This window comes from Salvelinus fontinalis, chromosome 3, assembly GCF_029448725.1.
Source record: "Salvelinus fontinalis isolate EN_2023a chromosome 3, ASM2944872v1, whole genome shotgun sequence".
NCBI lineage: Eukaryota > Metazoa > Chordata > Actinopteri > Salmoniformes > Salmonidae > Salvelinus > Salvelinus fontinalis.
This window is the reverse complement of record NC_074667.1, coordinates 65,421,091-65,444,337: the sequence shown is the minus strand read 5'-3', so window position 1 is coordinate 65,444,337 and position 23,247 is coordinate 65,421,091. Positions and strand designations below refer to the sequence as shown.

General features: G+C 43.9%; 1 protein-coding gene across 1 annotated transcript in view; it reads right to left on the bottom strand.

Annotated features, from left to right (window-relative positions):
* Positions 1-23,247, bottom strand: part of stab1 (stabilin 1) — a 174,734-nt gene that overhangs the window by 77,975 nt on the left and 73,512 nt on the right. Inside the window, exons 26-38 of the mRNA XM_055917813.1 lie at positions 23,062-23,157; positions 22,756-22,803; positions 21,302-21,429; positions 18,333-18,444; positions 16,910-16,987; positions 16,661-16,762; positions 15,826-15,930; positions 6,815-6,949; positions 4,234-4,362; positions 2,607-2,660; positions 2,146-2,259; positions 1,178-1,263; positions 904-1,013 (exon numbers count right to left, since the gene is read on the bottom strand). Coding sequence (XP_055773788.1) covers positions 904-1,013; positions 1,178-1,263; positions 2,146-2,259; positions 2,607-2,660; positions 4,234-4,362; positions 6,815-6,949; positions 15,826-15,930; positions 16,661-16,762; positions 16,910-16,987; positions 18,333-18,444; positions 21,302-21,429; positions 22,756-22,803; positions 23,062-23,157 — 1,297 coding nt within the window. The remainder of the gene's footprint in view (positions 1-903; positions 1,014-1,177; positions 1,264-2,145; positions 2,260-2,606; positions 2,661-4,233; positions 4,363-6,814; positions 6,950-15,825; positions 15,931-16,660; positions 16,763-16,909; positions 16,988-18,332; positions 18,445-21,301; positions 21,430-22,755; positions 22,804-23,061; positions 23,158-23,247) is intronic.

Below are 23,247 nucleotides of genomic sequence, written 5' to 3'. Positions count from 1 at the left end.
GCCAGTCAGCCAGGCGGTTAGTCAGCCAGCCAGCCAGCCAGTCAGCCAGCCAGTCAGCAAGTCGGCCAGTCAGTCAGCCAGCGAGTCAGCCAGCCAGTCAGCCAGTCAGCCAGCCAGCCAGTCAGCCAGCGAGTCAGCCAGCCATTCAGCCAGTCAGCCAGCCAGCCAGTCAGCCAGTCAGCCAGCCATTCAGTCAGCCAGTCAGTCAGTCAGCCAGCCAGTCAGTCAGCCAGTCAGCCAGCCATTCAGCCAGCCAGCCAGTCAGCCAGTCAGCCAGCCAGTCAGCCAGTCAGTCAGTCAGTCAGTCAGCCAGTCAGCCAGCCAGTCAGTCAGACAGTCAGTGAGTCAGCCAGCCAGTCAGTCAGTGAGTCAGTCAGCCAGTCAGCCAGCCAGTCAGCCAGTCAGCCAGCCAGTCAGGCATTCAGCCAGCCAGTCAGCCAGTCAGCCAGCCAGTCAGCCAGCCAGTCAGTCAGGCAGTCAGCCAGTCAGTCAGTCAGTCAGCCATTCAGCCAGTCAGTCAGCCAGTCAGCAAGTCGGCCAGCCGGCCAGTCAGTCAGCCAGCGAGTCAGCCAGTCAGTCAGCCAGCCAGTCAGCCAGCGAGTCAGCCAGTCAGCCAGCCAGTCAGCCAGCCAGTCAGCCAGTCAGTCAGTCAGTCAGTCAGTCAGCCAGTCAGCCAGTCATCCAGCCAGCCAGCCATTCAGTGAGTCAGTCAGCCAGTCAGTCAGCCAGTCAGCCAGCCAGTCAGTCAGTCAGTCAGCCAGACAGTCAGTGAGTCAGTCAGTCAGCCAGTCAGTCAGCCAGTCAGCCAGTCAGTCAGCCAGTCAGTCAGTCAGTCAGCCAGTCAGTCAGCCAGTCAGCCAGTCAGCTAGGATCAGGCCTGTATACAGTGTATATATAATATACCTGACTTGCAGTCCTTGCCGTAGCGTCCCGGTTCGCAGGTCTCACAGGCTGTCCCATGGAAACCCTCGTTGCAAAGACACTCCCCAGTCCCTAGGTTCCCATCCTTACACCTGCTCATAGAAACACAATGAACAGAATGAACCTTTGACCATGGCAATTTGACAGGAAAACTCATGGATACATTCAAAATGGCCATCAGAGAGTCCACCTATTATGGCATCCTTGACATGAGTGGGGACGGCTGTTCTACTCATTGTGGTTGTGTTGACCGTACCTTCCGTTTCCTGAGCACCAGTTGTCCAGCTCCCCAGGGCATTTAAAACAGTAGTGACCAAAGTATCCCGGGCAGCACGAGTGGTCCTGCAACACAGGAGACAGAGCTCGTCAGAGGGGGCGTCCCCAAGTGGCAGCCTATTCCCTAATAGTGCACTACTTTAGACCAGAGCCCTATTCCCTATTCAGTGCACTACTTTAGACCAGGGCCCTATTGAACTTTATTCATTCCACACTGATAAACTGGTTTTATTATCTCTATTGGCTGTGTTGTTTGTTGTGTATATTACATTTGTGAGTTGTGGAAAACAATTTCCTCTCAGGGGCAATAAAATTAATCCTCCTGTATAATACAACCCAGGAGAATCCTGCTGTATAATACAACCCATGAGAATCCTCCTGTATAATACAACCCATGAGAATCCTCCTGTATAATACAACCCAGGAGAATCCTCCTGTATTATACAACCCAGGAGAATCCTCCTGTATAATACAACCCAGGAGAATCCTCCTGTATTATACAACCCATGAGAATCCTCCTGTATAATACAACCCATGAGAATCCTCCTGTATAATACAACCCAGGAGAATCCTCCTGTATTATACAACCCATGAGAATCCTCCTGTATTATACAACCCAGGAGAATCCTCCTGTATAATACAACCCAGAGAATCCTCCTGTATTATACAACCCAGGAGAATCCTCCTGTATAATACAACCCAGGAGAATCCTCCTGTATAATACAACCCAGGAGAATCCTCCTGTATAATACAACCCAGGAGAATCCTCCTGTATAATACAACCCAGAGAATCCTCCTGTATAATACAACCCAGGAGAATCCTCCTGTATTATTTAAAGGAGAATCCTCCTGTATAATACAACCCAGAGAATCCTCCTGTATTATACAACCCAGGAGAATCCTCCTGTATTATACAACCCAGGAGAATCCTCCTGTATAATATCTCACCTGCGTCGTCTTCAAACAGTCAATAATGCAGCCAGCCACGGACTTCCTCCTAGATCCCACCCTCTTCCTGTACTTGCAGTTAGACCTCATGTTCCTAGGGTACTCCCTAATGGCCTAAAATACAGGACAACATCATTTACAGAAACACAAAGTAGCTCCACACTAGAGAATATGGGGGAAATGCACATTTGGAATAATGTTTAAGACCGGTGGATACAATGCACTCATAATTAAACAAGGTCAAATGATTCTAACGATCTTCATAGGTCTAAATATATAATAGCAGGAGCAGTGAATAGAAAGAAATGAATAAAGATAAAAAGAGAGATAGAAAATGTTTGTTGTTTATGTTTTTAATGTGTAGAGTCTTACTGGCTTGTAGCTAAGGAAACAGGTTTTTAATGTGTAGAGTCTTACTGGCTTGTAGCTAAGGAAACATGTTTTAATGTGTAGAGTCTTACTGGCTTGTAGCTAAGGAAACATCTGGGTTTTTCATCACAGGCTGAGCACCTCCCCTTGGAGAAAGAACAATTAGACAGAAACACACACACCTAGAAACGCACAGCTACCAACGCAGACACACACACACCAACCCACCCAGCCATGCACAGCCACCAACGCAGACACACACACACCTAGGCACGCACAGCCACCAACGCAGACACACATACACCTAGGCACGCACAGCTACCAACGCAGACACACACACACCTAGGCACGCACAGCTACCAACGCAGACACACACACACCTAGGCATGCAGACACACACACACCTAGGCATGCACAGCCACCAACGCAGACACACACACACCTAGGCACGCACAGCTACCAACGCAGACACACACACACCTAGGCAGGCAGAGCCACCAACGCAGACACACACACACCTAGGCACGCACAGCTACCAACGCAGACACACACACACCTAGGCAGGCAGAGCCACCAACGCAGACACACACACACCTAGGCACGCACAGCTACCAACGCAGACACACACACACCTAGGCATGCAGGCACACACACTCACCCACGCACCCAGGCACACACGAAAAAGGGAGAACATTCCTCTGTAACATTACTGATACATTTCTATATGAAACAGTTCACCTACATCAGTACAGGCGACTTACTAGTTCACCACCCCTCCTGTCTCTGTCCATCAGTACAGTTGAGTTCACCACCCCTCCTGTCTCCGTCCATCAGTACAGCTGAGTTCACCACCCCTCCTGTCTCTGTCCATCAGTACAGCTGAGTTCACCACCCCTCCTGTCTCTGTCCATCAGTACAGCTGAGTTCACCACCCCTCCTGTCTCTGTCCATCAGTACAGTTGAGTTCACCACCCCTCCTGTCTCCGTCCATCAGTACAGCTGAGTTCACCACCCCTCCTGTCTCTGTCCATCAGTACAGCTGAGTTCACCACCCCTCCTGTCTCTGTCCATCAGTACAGCTGAGTTCACCACCCCTCCTGTCTCTGTCCATCAGTACAGCTGAGTTCACCACCCCTCCTGTCTCTGTCCATCAGTACAGCTGACTTACTAGTTCACCACCCCTCCTGTCTCCGTCCATCAGTACAGCTGAGTTCACCACCCCTCCTGTCTCCGTCCATCAGTACAGCTGAGTTCACCACCCCTCCTGTCTCTGTCCATCAGTACAGCTGACTTACTAGTTCACCACCCCTCCTGTCTCCGTCCATCAGTACAGCTGAGTTCACCACCCCTCCTGTCTCCGTCCATCAGTACAGCTGACTACTAGTTCACCACCCCTCCTGTCTCCGTCCATCAGTACAGCTGAGTTCACCACCCCTCCTGTCTCTGTCCATCAGTACAGCTGACTACTAGTTCACCACCCCTCCTGTCTCTGTCCATCAGTACAGCTGACTTACTAGTTCACCACCCCTCCTGTCTCCATCCATCAGTACAGCTGACTTACTAGTTCACCACCCCTCCTGTCTCCGTCCATCAGTACAGCTGAGTTCACCACCCCTCCTGTCTCTGTCCATCAGTACAGCTGACATACTAGTTCACCACCCCTCCTGTCTCCATCCATCAGTACAGCTGACTTACTCTGACAAATACACACACACTTACTCTGACTCGTAGGATCACGTCTTGAATGCATCGGTTCTTATGGACCTGTAAGACTTGGGGAACGGCCAGGATCACCCCGTTTCTCGTCTCACTGTGGCTCCCATCCAGCAGAACATCATTGGCCAAAGTCTGAAAACACGTTCAGATAACAACCAAAATAAGGGCTCTGAAACACGTATAGATAACAACCCAAATAAGGGCTCTGAAACACGTATAGATAACAACCCAAATAAGGGCTCTGAAACACGTATAGATAACAACCCAAATAAGGGCTCTGAAACACGTATAGATAACAACCCAAATAAGGGCTCTGAAACACGTATAGATAACAACCCAAATAAGGGCTCTGAAACACGTATAGATAACAACCCAAATAAGGGCTCTGAAACACGTATAGATAACAACCCAAATAAGGGCTCTGAAACACGTATAGATAACAACCCAAATAAGGGCTCTGAAACACGTATAGATAACAACCCAAATAAGGGCTCTGAAACACGTATAGATAACAACCCAAATAAGGGCTCTGAAACACGTATAGATAACAACCCAAATAAGGGCTCTGAAACACGTATAGATAACAACCCAAATAAGGGCTCTGAAACACGTATAGATAACAACCCAAATAAGGGCTCTGAAACACGTATAGATAACAACACAAATAAGGGCTCTGAAACACGTATAGATAACAACCCAAATAAGGGCTCTGAAACACGTATAGATAACAACCCAAATAAGGGCTCTGAAACACGTATAGATAACAACCTAAATAAGGGCTCTGAAACACGTATAGATAACAACCCAAATAAGGGCTCTGAAACACGTATAGATAACAACCCAAATAAGGGCTCTGAAACACCTATAGATAACAACCCAAATAAGGGCTCTGAAACACGTATAGATAACAACCCAAATAAGGGCTCTGAAACACGTATAGATAACAACCCAAATAAGGGCTCTGAAACACGTATAGATAACAACCCAAATAAGGGCTCTGAAACACGTATAGATAACAACCCAAATAAGGGCTCTGAAACACGTATAGATAACAACCCAAATAAGGGCTCTGAAACACGTATAGATAACAACCCAAATAAGGGCTCTGAAACACGTATAGATAACAACCCAAATAAGGGCTCTGAAACACGTATAGATAACAACCCAAATAAGGGCTCTGAAACACCTATAGATAACAACCCAAATAAGGGCTCTGAAACACGTATAGATAACAACCCAAATAAGGGCTCTGAAACACGTATAGATAACAACCCAAATAAGGGCTCTGAAACACGTATAGATAACAACCCAAATAAGGGCTCTGAAACACGTATAGATAACAACCCAAATAAGGGCCCTGAAACACGTATAGATAACAACCCAAATAAGGGCTCTGAAACACGTATAGATAACAACCCAAATAAGGGCTCTGAAACACGTATAGATAACAACCCAAATAAGGGCTCTGAGGTTTATTACTGGTGATGGTTCTAGAACTCACCATTGTTCCCTGAGGTTTATTACTGGTGATGGTTCTAGAACACACCATTGTTCCTTTAGGTTTATTACTGGTGATGGTTCTAGAACTCACCATTGTTCCCTAAGGTTTATTACTGGTGATGGTTCTAGAACACACCATTGTTCCTTTGAGTTTATTACTGGTGATGGTTCTAGAACTCACCATTGTTCCCTGAGGTTTATTACTGGTGATGGTTCTAGAACACACCATTGTTCCTTTAGGTTTATTACTGGTGATGGTTCTAGAACACACCATTGTTCCCTGAGGTTTATTACTGGTGATGGTTCTAGAACTCACCATTGTTCCCTGAGGTTTATTGCTGGTGATGGTTCTAGAACACACCATTGTTCCTTTAGGTTTATTACTGGTGATGGTTCTAGAACACACCATTGTTCCCTGAGGTTTATTGCTGGTGATGGTTCTAGAACACACCATTGTTCCTTTAGGTTTATTACTGGTGATGGTTCTAGAACACACCATTGTTCCCTGAGGTTTATTACTGGTGATGGTTCTAGAACTCACCATTGGGCCCTAGCTAGCTAGATCACGATTCACATATAACTAGCTGATAATTATTAAGTAAAACGTTTGCTTTGTGTATATCGTGTTTGGTTTTGCTTGGTCTCTATTGTTGCCATTGTCCTGGCTGGAAGAAAGTTCAGTGAATGGAGAGGTGAAGCGTGAGGTAATACAGTAGGGAGAGTGCGAGTACTTCTCTAATATAATGTTTTACGTGTTCTCCACACTCTCGTCTGAACAAGAACGTACTCAAGGGAACGTCCTTCGATAAAACACTTGGAGCATGAGAGTGTGGAGCACGGTAGTACGCGTATTGAGCAACCCCTCAGGTGTTACAAAATATTTGAACGGAGCTCGCAAGAATACCGTAGCTCATGGTTACTCTATGTAAGGTTGTCTCGGGCTGGATCAGTGTAATTATACTGTTATTATTAAATAAATAAAATCAACCAACCAACTAAACAAACAATCAATCAAATCAATTAACTAATAAATCAATCAAAACAAACAAACAAACAAACAACTGCCAAATAGTGAATAGCGTACCTCATTGTTCTTGCCCAGGTGGAACATGATCTGGTAAGCTCTCCCAAGTAATGTGTCCTTCACCATCCCGTCCCTCAGATGATCCGGGAACAGCTGTTCGTGAAGAATGACGTGGTATTTCAATACCTCCTCACCCTGTTGACAAGTTAACAACGTAGTTATTATGGTACGAGGGCCCGATTCCGACTAATTAGGAAATGACACACTTTCCTATGCACTTCTCAGTAGTTGGTATTCAGACTGACTTTATGAAGGTGTGTAACGGCCGTGGTTCCCTTGCGCGCTCTGAATAAATGTAATTCGACCACTGAAAACCCTCTCACTTACTGGCCAACAGATTTTCATGTGGAGTTTTCATTCAATAGTGATTTCAGTATATTTATCTTAAACCATCCCTTTAAGTACGGTGTATCGTTTAGTTAGAATTTTGTCGACAGTCTCACTAGAATATATCTAGAGAACGGGTTCAGAATATTACGGGTTCATTTAAAGAAAGCCATCTAAATATATGCATTTGAAGACATGGCATATATGACGGTGCAGTGAGATACCCGATGAGTTGGACGATAGTTCTCGGCAATCATCTTGAAAAAACGTATACTTAAAAACTGGAAATCAACCAATCCGCCACCGTTAGACACAATGGGAAAAGTCAAATGCTTTATTATCTAAATGTTGAAATTACGTGGGCGACTGAGAGAAACAAAATGGTGCAGTTTGAGGCGATGTGGTGGAGAGTGATGCGGACGCTGGAGATGGGGGTGGTAGAGAGTGATGCGGGTGCTGGAGATGGTGGAGAGTGATGCGGGCGCTGGAGATGGGGGTGGTGGAGAGTGATGCGGACGCTGGAGATGGGGGTGGTGGAGAGTGATGCGGGCGCTGGAGATGGGGGTGGTAGAGAGTGATGCGGGTGCTGGAGATGGGGGTGGTGGAGAGTGATGCGGGCGCTGGAGATGGGGGTGGTGGAGAGTGATGCGGGCGCTGGAGATGGGGGTGGTGGAGAGTGATGCGGGCGCTGGAGATGGAGGTGGTGGAGAGTGATGCGGACGCTGGAGATGGAGGTGGTGGAGAGTGATGCGGGCGCTGGAGATGGAGGTGGTGGAGAGTGATGCGGGCGCTGGAGATGGAGGTGGTGGAGAGTGATGCGGGCGCTGGAGATGGAGGTGTGAGCAGGTGGGTCTGGACAGGGGTAATGATTGTGGATGTATGTGTGTGTTTGTATGTTGTCGTTTGTTTGTGTATGTTTTGTATTGTTAAAAAATTATAATAAATAAAAACGAAAATATACCCTAAAGGATGTATACGCATACTCGTCTCAATTTCAACACCAATTGTTAGATAAAAAATATACTTTGATCTTGAACATTATTTAACGTGAGGAATGTATTTATGTATCATAAAAAAACTGATTTGGAGAGCCTTTAGGCACGAAAGAAAGACAATTGTACTTTGATTCATTCAGAATGGAATGATAATAATAATGTAGGCTCTACCAACTGAAGGGAACTAACAGTGTAATTAAATGGAATGATAATGTAGGCTCTACCAACTGAAGGGAACTAACAGTGTAATTAAATGGAATGATAATGTAGGCTCTACCAACTGAAGGGAACTAACAGTGTAATTACATGGAATGATAATGTAGGCTATACCAACTGAAGGGAACTAACAGTGTAATTACATGGAATGATAATGTAGGCTATACCAACTGAAGGGAACTAACAGTGTAATTACATGGAATGATAATGTAGGCTATACCAACTGAAGGGAACTAACAGTGTAATTAAATGGAATGATAATGTAGGCTCTACCAACTGAAGGGAACTAACAGTGTAATTACATGGAATGATAATGTAGGCTATACCAACTGAAGGGAACTAACAGTGTAATTAAATGGAATGATAATGTAGGCTCTACCAACTGAAGGGAACTAACAGTGTAATTACATGGAATGATAATGTAGGCTATACCAACTGAAGGGAACTAACAGTGTAATTACATGGAATGATAATGTAGGCTATACCAACTGAAGGGAACTAACAGTGTAATTACATGGAATGATAATGTAGGCTATACCAACTGAAGGGAACTAACAGTGTAATTACATGGAATGATAATGTGGGCTATACCAACTGAAGGGAACTAACAGTGTAATTACATGGAATGATAATGTAGACTATACCAACTGAAGGGAACTAACAGTGTAATTACATGGAATGATAATGTAGGCTATACCAACTGAAGGGAACTAACAGCGTAATTACATGGAATGATAATGTAGACTATACCAACTGAAGGGAACTAACAGTGTAATTACATGGAATGATAATGTAGGCTATACCAACTGAAGAGAACTAACCGTAAATTGTCAGTTGAATATGTGTGGATATTACGCCTACTGACGGTCGATACTGATAGTGACTAATATTTAACATGATAGAAGTAGAAGACAGAGAAATTCAGGGTAGCCTTGAATTAAGACATTAGAGTGGCCATCCCTGCAAGTTAACTGGCCATACAATTTAAATTCTACTAAATTGGCACAGCATTTCATAAACTTTACCGTTGGGAAAGTTGATATGTTGATATGTTTCAGTTGACTGGTTTCACATTTGTCTCCCGCGACTGTAAGTAAAAAATATATATCTAAATATATCTAAAACAAATGTCATTTAAATTCACAATCCTCTTCTCCTAACGGATTACTCATTTCCCTAGCTCTTATCAATATTTCTTATCAATAGCTCTTATCAATAGCTCTTATCAATATCTCTTATCAATATCTCTTATCAATAGCTCTTATCAATATCTCTTATCAATATCTCTTATCAATAGCTCTTATCAATATCTCTTATCAATATCTCTTATCAATATCTCTTATCAATATCTCTTATCAATATCTCTTATCAATATCTCTTATCAATATCTCTTATCAAGTTGTAAATTACATGGAGAATGGTGTTTTTTCTATCTGACTAAAATGTCCCACTTGGTAGGTTTCACTAGACCTTATTCATGGTTTCCTCGTGTGTAAAGGGGTGGAATTATGAGGGAATTAAGTCAAGGTCAGAACACAGTGTATCTGTAGACACACCTCCGGCCACACCTCCTACCACACAGTGTATCTGTAGACACACCTCCGGACACACCTCCTACCACACAGTGTATCTGTAGACACACCTCCACCACACAGTGTATCTGTAGACACACCTCCGGCCACACCTCCTACCACACAGTGTATCTGTAGACTAACCTCCGGCCACACCTCCGGCCACACCTCCTACCACACAGTGTATCTGTAGACACACCTCCGGCCACACAGTGTATATGTAGACACACCTCCTACCACACAGTGTATCTGTAGACACACCTCCTACCACACAGTGTATCTGTAGACACACCTCCTACCACACAGTGTATCTGTAGACACACCTCCTACCACACAGTGTATCTGTAGACACACCTCCTACCACACAGTGTATCTGTAGACACACCTCCTACCACACAGTGTATCTGTAGACACACCTCCTACCACACAGTGTATCTGTAGACACACCTCCTACCACACAGTGTATCTGTAGACACACCTCCGGCCACACCTCCTACCACACAGTGTATCTGTAGACACACCTCCTACCACACAGTGTATCTGTAGACACACCTCCTACCACACAGTGTATCTGTAGACACACCTCCTACCACACAGTGTATCTGTAGACACACCTCCGGCCACACCTCCTACCACACAGTGTATCTGTAGACACACCTCCGGCCACACCTCCTACCACACAGTGTATCTGTAGACACACCTCCTACCACACAGTGTATCTGTAGACACACCTCCTACCACACAGTGTATCTGTAGACACACCTCCTACCACACAGTGTATCTGTAGACACACCTCCTACCACACAGTGTATCTGTAGACACACCTCCTACCACACAGTGTATCTGTAGACACACCTCCTACCACACAGTGTATCTGTAGACACCTCCGGCCACACCTCCTACCACACAGTGTATCTGTAGACACACCTCCTACCACACAGTGTATCTGTAGACACACCTCCTACCACACAGTGTATCTGTAGACACACCTCCTACCACACAGTGTATCTGTAGACACACCTCCTACCACACAGTGTATCTGTAGACACACCTCCTACCACACAGTGTATCTGTAGACACACCTCCTACCACACAGTGTATCTGTAGACACACCTCCTACCACACAGTGTATCTGTAGACACCTCCGGCCATCCCATTTATTAGGTCTCCACCCTAAACAAATAGCGGGTGAATAACATGCTGTTATCATGCTGAAGGTCAGAATACACAGAGAGACGTGGATCAACGGGGAATTCCATTCCATTTACGCACGATAAACTCGGGTCGTTTGTTTGTGTGTTTTTTGACAACAGCTGATAATCAGAAAAGGTGACACGCTGTTCCAAAATGAGATGATTCATTCTCGGGATGGGTGAGCCTAGTATGTTGATATTTGTTGCCTAATGCATTCGTTTTTTTACTTAACATTACATTCTAAACAGTATGTAGTATGATTATTAGACAGTATGTCATTTCAGTAAGTAGAAGGCAAGACAGATTTCAGGCCAGTGATTTTACTCTTTCTCTCACTCGGAGGACCTGAGCCCTAGGACCATGCCTCAGGACTACCTGGCATGATGACTCCTTGTTGTCTCCAGTCCACCTGGCTGTGCTGCTGCTCCAGTTTCACCTGTTCTGCCTGCGGCTATGGAACCCTGACCTGTTCACCGGACGTGCTACCTGTCCCAGACCTGCTGTTTTCAACTCTCTAGAGACAGCAGGAGCGGTAGAGATACATTTTACATTTACATTTAAGTCATTTAGCAGACGCTCTTATCCAGAGCGAGATACTCTGAATGATGGGCTATGAAAAGCCAACTGACATTTACTCCTGAGGTGCTGACTTGTTGCACCCTCGACAACTACTGTGATTATTATTATTTGACCATGCTGGTCATTTATGAACATCTTGGCCATGTTCTGTTATAATCTCCACCCGGCACAGCCAGAAGAGGACTGGCCACCCCTCAGAGCCTGGTTCCTCTCTAGGTTTCTTCCTAGGTTCTGGCCTTTTTAGGGAGTATTTCCTAGCCACCGTCCTTCTACACCTGCATTGCTTGCCGTTTGGGGTTTCAGGCTGGGTTTCTGTACAGCACTTTGATATATCAGCTGATGTAAGAGGGGCTTTATAAATACATTTGATTTGATTTGATTTTACTTCACCCCCAAATACACTAGGAAGTCATGATCCCAATATTTTCTTTCTTTCTTTACTTTTTTTCCTTCCTTCCAATGTATCAGCTATGTAGAGTTGGTTTGTCTCAGGTAATCTACATATCAGTTGTGTAGAGTTGGTCTGTCTCAGGTAATCTACATATCAGTTGTGTAGAGTTGGTCTGTCTCAGGTAATCTACCTATCAGGTGTGTAGAGTTGGTTTGTCTCAGGTAATCTACCTACCAGTTGTGTAGAGTTGGTTTGTCTCAGGTAATCTCTATTTACCAGTTGTGTAGAGTTGGTCTGTCTCAGGTAATCTACCTACCAGTTGTGTAGAGTTGGTTTGTCTCAGGTAATCTACCTATCAGGTGTGTAGAGTTGGTTTGTCTCAGGTAATCTACCTACCAGTTGTGTAGAGTTGGTCTGTCTCAGGTAATCTCTACCTACCAGTTGTGTAGAGTTGGTCTGTCTCAGGTAATCTACCTACCAGTTGTGTAGAGTTGGTCTGTCTCAGGTAATCTACCTACCAGTTGTGTAGAGTTGGTTTGTCTCAGGTAATCTACCTATCAGTTGTGTAGAGTTGGTTTGTCTCAGGTAATCTACCTACCAGTTGTGTAGAGTTGGTTTGTCTCAGGTAATCTACCTATCAGCTGTGTAGAGTTGGTCTGTCTCAGGTAATCTACCTACCAGTTGTGTAGAGTTGGTCTGTCTCAGGTAATCTCTATCTACCAGTTGTGTAGAGTTGGTCTGTCTCAGGTAATCTCTACCTATCAGCTGTGTAGAGTTGGTCTGTCTCAGGTAATCTACCTACCAGTTGTGTAGAGTTGGTCTGTCTCAGGTAATCTCTATCTACCAGTTGTGTAGAGTTGGTCTGTCTCAGGTAATCTACCTATCAGCTGTGTAGAGTTGGTCTGTCTCAGGTAATCTACCTACCAGTTGTGTAGAGTTGGTCTGTCTCAGGTAATCTCTACCTACCAGTTGTGTAGAGTTGGTCTGTCTCAGGTAATCTACCTACCAGTTGTGTAGAGTTGGTCTGTCTCAGGTAATCTCTACCTACCAGTTGTGAAGAGTTGGTCTGTCTCAGGTAATCTCTACCTACCAGTTGTGTAGAGTTGGTCTGTCTCAGGTAATCTACCTACCAGGTGTGTAGAGTTGGTCTGTCTCAGGTAATCTACCTACCAGTTGTGTAGAGTTGGTCTGTCTCAGGTAATCTACCTACCAGTTGTGTAGAGTTGGTTTGTCTTAGGTAATCTCTACCTACCAGTTGTGAAGAGTTGGTCTGTCTCAGGTAATCTACCTACCAGGTGTGTAGAGTTGGTCTGTCTCAGGTAATCTACCTACCAGTTGTGTAGAGTTGGTTTGTCTCAGGTAATCTACCTATCAGTTGTGTAGAGTTGGTTTGTCTCAGGTAATCTACCTACCAGTTGTGTAGAGTTGGTTTGTCTCAGGTAATCTACCTATCAGCTGTGTAGAGTTGGTCTGTCTCAGGTAATCTACCTACCAGTTGTGTAGAGTTGGTCTGTCTCAGGTAATCTCTATCTACCAGTTGTGTAGAGTTGGTCTGTCTCAGGTAATCTCTACCTATCAGCTGTGTAGAGTTGGTCTGTCTCAGGTAATCTACCTACCAGTTGTGTAGAGTTGGTCTGTCTCAGGTAATCTCTACCTACCAGTTGTGTAGAGTTGGTCTGTCTCAGGTAATCTCTACCTACCAGTTGTGTAGAGTTGGTCTGTCTCAGGTAATCTACCTACCAGTTGTGTAGAGTTGGTTTGTCTTAGGTAATCTCTACCTACCAGTTGTGAAGAGTTGGTCTGTCTCAGGTAATCTACCTACCAGGTGTGTAGAGTTGGTCTGTCTCAGGTAATCTACCTACCAGTTGTGTAGAGTTGGTTTGTCTCAGGTAATCTACCTATCAGTTGTGTAGAGTTGGTTTGTCTCAGGTAATCTACCTACCATTTGTGTAGAGTTGGTTTGTCTCAGGTAATCTACCTATCAGCTGTGTAGAGTTGGTCTGTCTCAGGTAATCTACCTACCAGTTGTGTAGAGTTGGTCTGTCTCAGGTAATCTCTATCTACCAGTTGTGTAGAGTTGGTCTGTCTCAGGTAATCTCTACCTATCAGCTGTGTAGAGTTGGTCTGTCTCAGGTAATCTACCTACCAGTTGTGTAGAGTTGGTCTGTCTCAGGTAATCTCTACCTACCAGTTGTGTAGAGTTGGTCTGTCTCAGGTAATCTACCTACCAGTTGTGTAGAGTTGGTCTGTCTCAGGTAATCTCTACCTACCAGTTGTGAAGAGTTGGTCTGTCTCAGGTAATCTCTACCTACCAGTTGTGTAGAGTTGGTCTGTCTCAGGTAATCTACCTACCAGGTGTGTAGAGTTGGTCTGTCTCAGGTAATCTACCTACCAGTTGTGTAGAGTTGGTCTGTCTCAGGTAATCTACCTACCAGTTGTGTAGAGTTGGTTTGTCTTAGGTAATCTCTACCTACCAGTTGTGAAGAGTTGGTCTGTCTCAGGTAATCTACCTACCAGGTGTGTAGAGTTGGTCTGTCTCAGGTAATCTACCTACCAGTTGTGTAGAGTTGGTTTGTCTCAGGTAATCTACCTATCAGTTGTGTAGAGTTGGTTTGTCTCAGGTAATCTACCTACCAGTTGTGTAGAGTTGGTTTGTCTCAGGTAATCTACCTATCAGCTGTGTAGAGTTGGTCTGTCTCAGGTAATCTACCTACCAGTTGTGTAGAGTTGGTCTGTCTCAGGTAATCTCTATCTACCAGTTGTGTAGAGTTGGTCTGTCTCAGGTAATCTCTACCTATCAGCTGTGTAGAGTTGGTCTGTCTCAGGTAATCTACCTACCAGTTGTGTAGAGTTGGTCTGTCTCAGGTAATCTCTACCTACCAGTTGTGAAGAGTTGGTCTGTCTCAGGTAATCTCTACCTACCAGTTGTGTAGAGTTGGTCTGTCTCAGGTAATCTACCTACCAGGTGTGTAGAGTTGGTCTGTCTCAGGTAATCTACCTACCAGGTGTGTAGAGTTGGTCTGTCTCAGGTAATCTACCTACCAGTTGTGTAGAGTTGGTCTGTCTCAGGTAATCTCTACCTACCAGTTGTGTAGAGTTGGTCTGTCTCAGGTAATCTCTACCTACCAGTTGTGTAGAGTTGGTCTGTCTCAGGTAATCTACCTACCAGGTGTGTAGAGTTGGTCTGTCTCAGGTAATCTACCTACCAGGTGTGTAGAGTTGGTCTGTCTCAGGTAATCTACCTACCAGTTGTGTAGAGTTGGTCTGTCTCAGGTAATCTCTACCTACCAGTTGTGTAGAGTTGGTCTGTCTCAGGTAATCTCTACCTACCAGTTGTGTAGAGTTGGTCTGTCTCAGGTAATCTACCTACCAGTTGTGTAGAGTTGGTTTGTCTCAGGTAATCTACCTACCATTTGTGTAGAGTTGGTCTGTCTCAGGTAATCTACCTACCAGTTGTGTAGAGTTGGTCTGTCTCAGGTAATCTACCTACCAGTTGTGTAGAGTTGGTCTGTCTCAGGTAATCTCTACCTACCAGTTGTGTAGAGTTGGTCTGTCTCAGGTAATCTCTACCTACCAGTTGTGTAGAGTTGGTCTGTCTCAGGTAATCTCTACCTACCAGTTGTGTAGAGTTGGTCTGTCTCAGGTAATCTACCTACCAGTTGTGTAGAGTTGGTCTGTCTCAGGTAATCTACCTACCAGTTGTGTAGAGTTGGTCTGTCTCAGGTAATCTCTACCTACCAGTTGTGTAGAGTTGGTCTGTCTCAGGTAATCTCGGACGGCGGCGTCGTGCGGAAGTAGGAGCGTATAATCATAGACACCAATCTCCTCTGTCAGGTTGTAGAGCTGGAGGGAGATTACGGTGAAAAAAACAGAGAGCAAAGTCAATAATATCTCTGATCGAGCTGATACCAGACACGTAACAGACACATACTGGCATTTCAAATATGTTCCAATACTTGAACGCTGTTCTTTTCCATTGGTTCCATTGTAACAGAACACTAAATCAAACACAAGTCACATGTATGGAAGGACTGGGGGGAGGCGGGTTGGACTTAATGTGTGTCTACCTCTTTCCCTACTATATTTATTTATTTTGCTCCTTTGCACCCCATTATTTCTATCTCTACTTTGCACATTCTTCCACTGCAAATCTACCATTCCAGTGTTATACTTGCTATATTGTATTTACTTCGCCACCATGGCCTTTTATTGCCTTTACCTCCCTTATCTCACCTCACTTGCTCATATTGTATATAGACTTATTTTTCTACTGTATTATTGACTGTATGTTTGTTTTACTCCATGTGTAACTCTTTGTTGTTGTATGTGTCGAACTGCTTTGCTTTATCTTGGCCAGGTCGCAATTGTAAATGAGAACTTGTTCTCAACTGGCCTACCTGGTTAAATAAAGGTGAAATAAAGAAATAAAAAATAAAATGTGGAGGAAACATGTAACTATTGTTACCTTGGTCCTAGCATGTGACAGCAGAGCACAAGCGTCCTGTCCAGGGGGTGTATTCGTGCATCAAGCTGCCTTACGTTACAACGTACCGACCTACCAAAAATAACGTACCAGTGCTGCCTGTGTAAAGAGACTGAAGGTAGGGGTGGTGTTGAGGAACTGCATCAGGCCTGGGGGTTCTGGTGGGATGTCTGACAAGGGGGGGAACAGAACCTGAAAACACAAAACCATCAACACAGGATTGAGTTAACCTCTAACAACCCTTGCTTGTGTAAAAGCTTTTGGAATATTCAATTAAAACAATTTTGTGTGAAGTTGATTTGTATCCACAGACTAAAGCAGTGACCTGTTACACGTTACCGTATTAATGATGTGGATGTATCCGTTGATAGAAGGGATGTTTGGGGTGAGGATGGTTGCATTCTCTATCCTAACTTCCTGAAACACAAAGAAGAACAAGGATGTTAAGAAGAACCAGGATGTTGGGGGTGAGGATGGATGCATTCTCTATCCTAACTTCCTGAAACACAAAGAAGAACCGGGATGTTGGGGGTGAGGATGGTTGCATTCTCTATCCTAACTTCCTGAAACACAAAGAAGAACCAGGATGTTAAGAAGAACCAGGATGTTGGGGATGAGGATGGTTGCATTCTCTATCCTAACTTCCTGAAACACAAAGAAGAACCAGGATGTTGGGGGTAAGAAGAACTGGGATGTTGGGGGTGAGGATGGTTGCATTCTCTATCCTAACTTCCTGAAACACAAAGAAGAACCAGGATGTTGGGGGTGAGGATGGTTGCATTCTCTATCCTAACTTCCTGAAACATAAAGAAGAACCAGGATGTTGGGGATAAGAAGAACTGGGATGTTGGGGGTGAGGATGGTTGCATTCTCTATCCTAACTTCCTGAAACACAAAGAAGAACCGGGATGTTGGGAACACAAAGAAGAACCGGGATGTTGGGAACACAAAGAAGAACCAGGATGTTGGGGGTAAGAAGAACTGGGATGTTGGGGGTGAGGATGGTTGCATTCTCTATCCTAACTTCCTGAAACACAAAGAAGAACCGGGATGTTGGGAACACAAAGAAGAACCAGGATGTTGGGGGTGAGGATGGTTGCATTCTCTATCCTAACTTCCTGAAACACAAAGAAGAACCGGGATGTTGGGAACACAAAGAAGAACCAGGATGTTGGGGGTGAGGATGGTTGCATTCTCTATCCTAACTTCCTGAAACACAAAGAAGAACCGGGATGTTGGGGGTGAGGATGGTTGCATTCTCTATCCTAACTTCCTGAAACACAAAGAAGAACCAGGATGTTGGGGATAAGAAGAACCAGGATGTTGGGGGTGAGGATGGTTGCATTCTCTATCCTAACTTCCTGAAACATCAAGAAGAACCAGGATGTTGGGGGTGAGGATGGTTGCATTCTCTATCCTAACTTCCTGAAACATCAAGAAGAACCAGGATGTTGGGGGTGAGGATGGTTGCATTCTCTATCCTAACTTCCTGAAACACAAAGAAGAACCAGGATGTTGGGGGTGAGGATGGTTGCATTCTCTATCCTAACTTCCTGAAACACAAAGAAGAACCAGGATGTTGGGGATAAGAAGAACCAGGATGTTGGGGGTAAGAAGAACCAGGATGTTGGGGGTGAGGATGGTTGCATTCTCTATCCTAACTTCCTGAAACATCAAGAAGACCGTCAAAGTCAGATCCTCTTGAGACATGGCTGTAGACGCTATGGCAACAAGAGCAACGATAACAACATCTTCGACTTACCCCACCAACAGTTTTGACCTCCCATGTAGTAGCCAAGTGTAGAGTGGGTAACCTCTGGTTGACCTGCTTCTCCAGGTCCTCTATGGAGAATATCCCCCGGAGGAAGTGGGCTCTGGGGAGGAAGAGGAGTGTGTCTCAGGCTGGGATTCATTCTAATCTCGTTTAACAATCGCTTGGAATTTTTTTTCTTTATTTCAACGAGACCAAATAAATGAATAAAATAGTCAATGCCGCTTTTAAAGGCAATTTGTATTGAGCCGACATATGTAGCGTTTTATGGCGAACCTGATTTACACCTATGCTGGAACGTTGCCTTTAAAAGCAGAATTGTCTACAACCCGTGATTGGATTGAATCCCGGCCATATGCTCCCGGGGTGACGTTTCCCTCGGGTACAGAGCCAGGATCATCTTCCCGTGAGCCAATCCTAACCTAAACCATAAGTGGGGAAAATGCTAATCTGATCCGAGATTGGCATGTAGGTTGAGTCAACTCCGTGTCTTAGAGCAGTGGGACTTCCAGGGATCGGCAGGGGGACTTGAAACTTACGCTTGAAAGTTGTAATAGTAGAATGAACAAAGTGCAATTTAGAACTTGGGTATTGCATCATCAGTTCCTCTTGTCATTACAGACCTTAGAGAGATATTTATAACTTGACATGTCAGTCATTACAGACCTTAGAGAGATATTTATAACTTGACATGTCATTACAGACCTTAGAGAGATATTTATAACTTGACATGTCAGTCATTACAGACCTTAGAGAGATATTTATAACTTGTCATGTCATTACAGACCTTAGAGAGATATTTATAACTTGACATGTCAGTCATTACAGACCTTAGAGAGATATTTATAACTTGACATGTCAGTCATTACAGACCTTAGAGAGATATTTATAACTTGACATGTCAGTCATTACAGACCTTAGAGAGATATTTATAACTTGACATGTCAGTCATTACAGACCTTATAGAGATATTTATAACTTGACAGAAATGTCCAGATCAACAAGCCCGTGTCAGCTAACGTTTTTTTAGCCAGTAGATTTTATAGTAATGTTCGAGTCACTCAAATATAACATTAATACACATTAGACATGGCAAAATGTAGAGAATTGCAAGAAAATGAGCTTTAAAACAGCAAAGTTCTCTGAACTCCATGACAAAATGTGTTGAATTGCAGAAAATAAGCTTCAAACCTGCAACATTTTCTCTCTGCCGACTAGAGGGGTGTGAACAGTTTGTGTCATGAACAATGCTTGTGCCCATAGAAATAGACTTGGGGCGCAGGATGTTCCCCAAAACTGGAAGGGGGGCTGAGAGAAAACGTTTGAATACCACTGCTTTAGAAGGTATGGTATGGTACGGTAAGATATGGTATGGTATGGAGGTATGGTATGGTATGGTACGGTAAGGTATGGTATGGTATGGTAAGGTGGGGTATGGTAAGGTATGGTAAGGTAAGGTAAGGTATGGTAAGGTAAGGTAAGGTATGGTATGGTATGGTAAGGTAAGGTATGGTAAGGTATGGTAAGGTAAGGTAAGGTATGGAGGTATGGTATGGTATGGTATGGTATGGTATGGAGGTATGGTATGGTATGGTATGGTAAGGTATGGTATGGAGGTATGGTATGGTATGGTAAGGTATGGTATGGTAAGGTAAGGTATGGTAAGGTATGGTATGGTATGGTATGGTATGGAGGTATGGTATGGTATGGTATGGTATGGTACGGTAAGGTATGGTATGGTATGGTAAGGTAAGGTAAGGTATGGTAAGGTAAGGTATGGTAAGGTAAGGTGTGGTAAGGTATGGTATGGTATGGTAAGGTATGGTAAGGTAAGGTATGGTATGGTATGGAGGTATGGTAAGGTATGGTATGGTATGGTATGGTAAGGTATGGAGGTATGGTAAGGTATGGTATGGTATGGTAAGGTATGGTATGGTATGGTATGGTAAGGTATGGTAAGGTATGGTATGGTAAGGTATGGTAAGGTATGGTATGGTAAGGTATGGTAAGGTATGGTAAGGTATGGTATGGTATGGTATGGTAAGGTAAGGTATGGTAAGGTATGGTATGGTAAGGTATGGTAAGGTATGGTAAGGTATGGTATGGTATGGTAAGGTATGGTATGGTACGGTAAGTTATGGTACGGTATGGTACGGTATGGTACGGTAAGGTATGGTAAGGTAAAGTATGGTACGGTAAGGTATGGTACGGTAAGGTATGGTATGGTAAGGTAAGGTATGGTACGGTAAGGTACGGTATGGTAAGGTATGGCATGGTATGGTACGGTATGGTATGGTATGGCATGGTTAGTTAAGGTATGGTATGGTAAGGTATGGTAAGGCATGGTATGGTAAGTTAAGGTATGGTATGGTAAGGTATGGCATGGTATGGTACGGTATGGTATGGTATGGCATGGTTAGTTAAGGTATGGTATGGTATGGTATGGTAAGGCATGGTATGGTAAGTTAAGGTATGTTAAGGCATGGCATGTTAAGGTAAATTACTTTAGAAGGTACGGAGCCTGTAGCGGCTAAACCAGAAGTCTTGCTCAGAGGTGGTTAGATTGGCATGGTAAGGTAAGGCATGGTAAGGCATGGTAAGGTATGGTAAGGTATGGTATGGTAAGGTAAGGCATGGTAAGGTATGGTAAGGTATGGTAAGGTATGGTATGGTAAGGCATGGTAAGGCATGGTAAGGCATGGTAAGGCATGGTAAGGTATGGTAAGGTATGGTATGGTAAGGCATGGTAAGGCATGGTAAGGTATGGTAAGATATGGTATGGTAAGGCATGGTAAGGCATGGTAAGGTATGGTAAGGTATGGTATGGTAAGGCATGGTAAGGCATGGTAAGGTATGGTAAGATATGGTATGGTAAGGCATGGTAAGGCATGGTAAGGTATGGTAAGATATGGTATGGTAAGGCATGGTAAGGCATGGTAAGGCATGGTAAGGTAAATTACTTTAGAAGGTACGGGAGCCTGTAGCGGCTAAACCAGAAGTCCTGCTCAGAGCTGGTTAGATTGCGGATAACGTCCCTGGAAGGCACCAGAGCCGTTATATTCCCACTCAGGTCAAACTCTGACGACCTCTAAGAGAGGGGACAGAAAGGATCAATCCCTGACATTTATAAAGTGCCTTCGGAATGTATTCACACCCCATGACTTTTCTACATTTTGTTATGTTACAGCCTGAATTTAAAATGGATTAAATTGAGATTTTATGTCACTGGCCTACACACAATATCCCATAATGTCAAAGTGTAATTATGTTTTTAGAAATGTGTACAAATTAATAAAAAAAATGAAAAGCTGAAATGTTTTAAGTGAATAAGTGTTCAACCACTTTGTTATGTCCAAATAAGTTCAGGAGTAGAAATGTGCTGAACAAATCACATTCTGTGTGCAATAATAGTGTTTAACATGATTTTTAAATGACTACCTCATCTCTGTACCCCGCACATGCAATTACCTGTTAGGTCCCTCAGTCGAGCAGTGAATTTCAAACCCAGATTCAACCACAAAGACCAGAGAGGTTTTCCAATCGTTTTACACCATTTATTTTTTTCCCATATGTGATTTTACAAACACTTAAAATAAGGGCTGTGTTTCGTGTACCCTGGTGGCACATTTTGATAACTGTGTAAATCTCTCTAAAACAAGGTGACTTTTAGCATGGTGGGGGCTGCATCATGTTATGGGTATGCTTGTCATCGGCATGGACTTGGGAGTTTTTTTAGGATTAAAAATAAATGGAATAGCGCTAAGGACAGGCAAAATCCTAGAGGAAAACCTGGTTCAGTCGGCTTCCCTACAGACGCTGGGAGATAAGTTTTCCTTTCAGCAGGACAAATACATACTTGAGTCGCTTGCGACACTGAATGTTCCTGAGTGGCCTAGTTAAGGTTTTGACTTAAATGGGTTGAAAATCTATGGCAAACCTTGACAATGGCTGTCTAGCAATGATCAACAACCAATTTGACAGAGCTTGAATAAACAATGAGCAAACGTTACACAATCCATGTGTGGAAAGCTCTTAGAGACTTACCCAGAAAGACTTACAGCTGTAATCGCTGCCAAAGGGGCTTCTACAAAGTATTGACTCAGGGGTGTGAATACTTACGTAAATTAGATATTTCTGTATTTAATTTTCTATAGATATGCTAAAATGTCTAAAAGCATGTTTTAACTTTGTCATTGTGGTGTATTGTGTGTAGACGGGTAAGAAACATTATCCATTTAATCCATTTTTTATTCAGGCTGTAACAACAAAATGTGGAATAAATCGAGGGGTGTGAATACTTTCTGAAGACACTGTATCTACAGGAATATGATGTGTAGAAATACAAATACATCTTAAATGATATGGAGAGAGTTAGAGCCAAAAGGAAAGTACAAAAAAATAGACCGCTACAGACCTGTATCAGGCGGTGAAAACCGTACAGATTGATATTCATGTCCAGTTCCTAACAAACAAAACAAGTCAATAACAGTCAGTGAAGCAATACCAACCACCTTGTACTGTCTACGTAAGGCATGGGGTGTATTTACTAGTAACCAACTGGAAGCACACAGAAGGAAACACTACCTGCATTTCTCCAATGGAAACTCTTGTTTTTTTGGGGGGTTTCCGTTGCAATTGTACTCGCTACGATGCAAAACGTTTTGCAACAGTGTCAGACTAATGAATGCAACCCAGGTGCCACAGGTACAGTGTAGCCTACCTCTAGCATCGTCCCGTAGCACGTGACTCCGTCTCCAACGTACCCTTCTGGACAGACACAGAGGAGGTTTTCTCCATCCACTGACTCACACTTAGCCTGAGGACGCCAAACCACAACAACACTACGCATAAAGGACTCTGGGAAACCTGGCCCTTTGGTGGGCTGAATAACACAGCCTCATATACA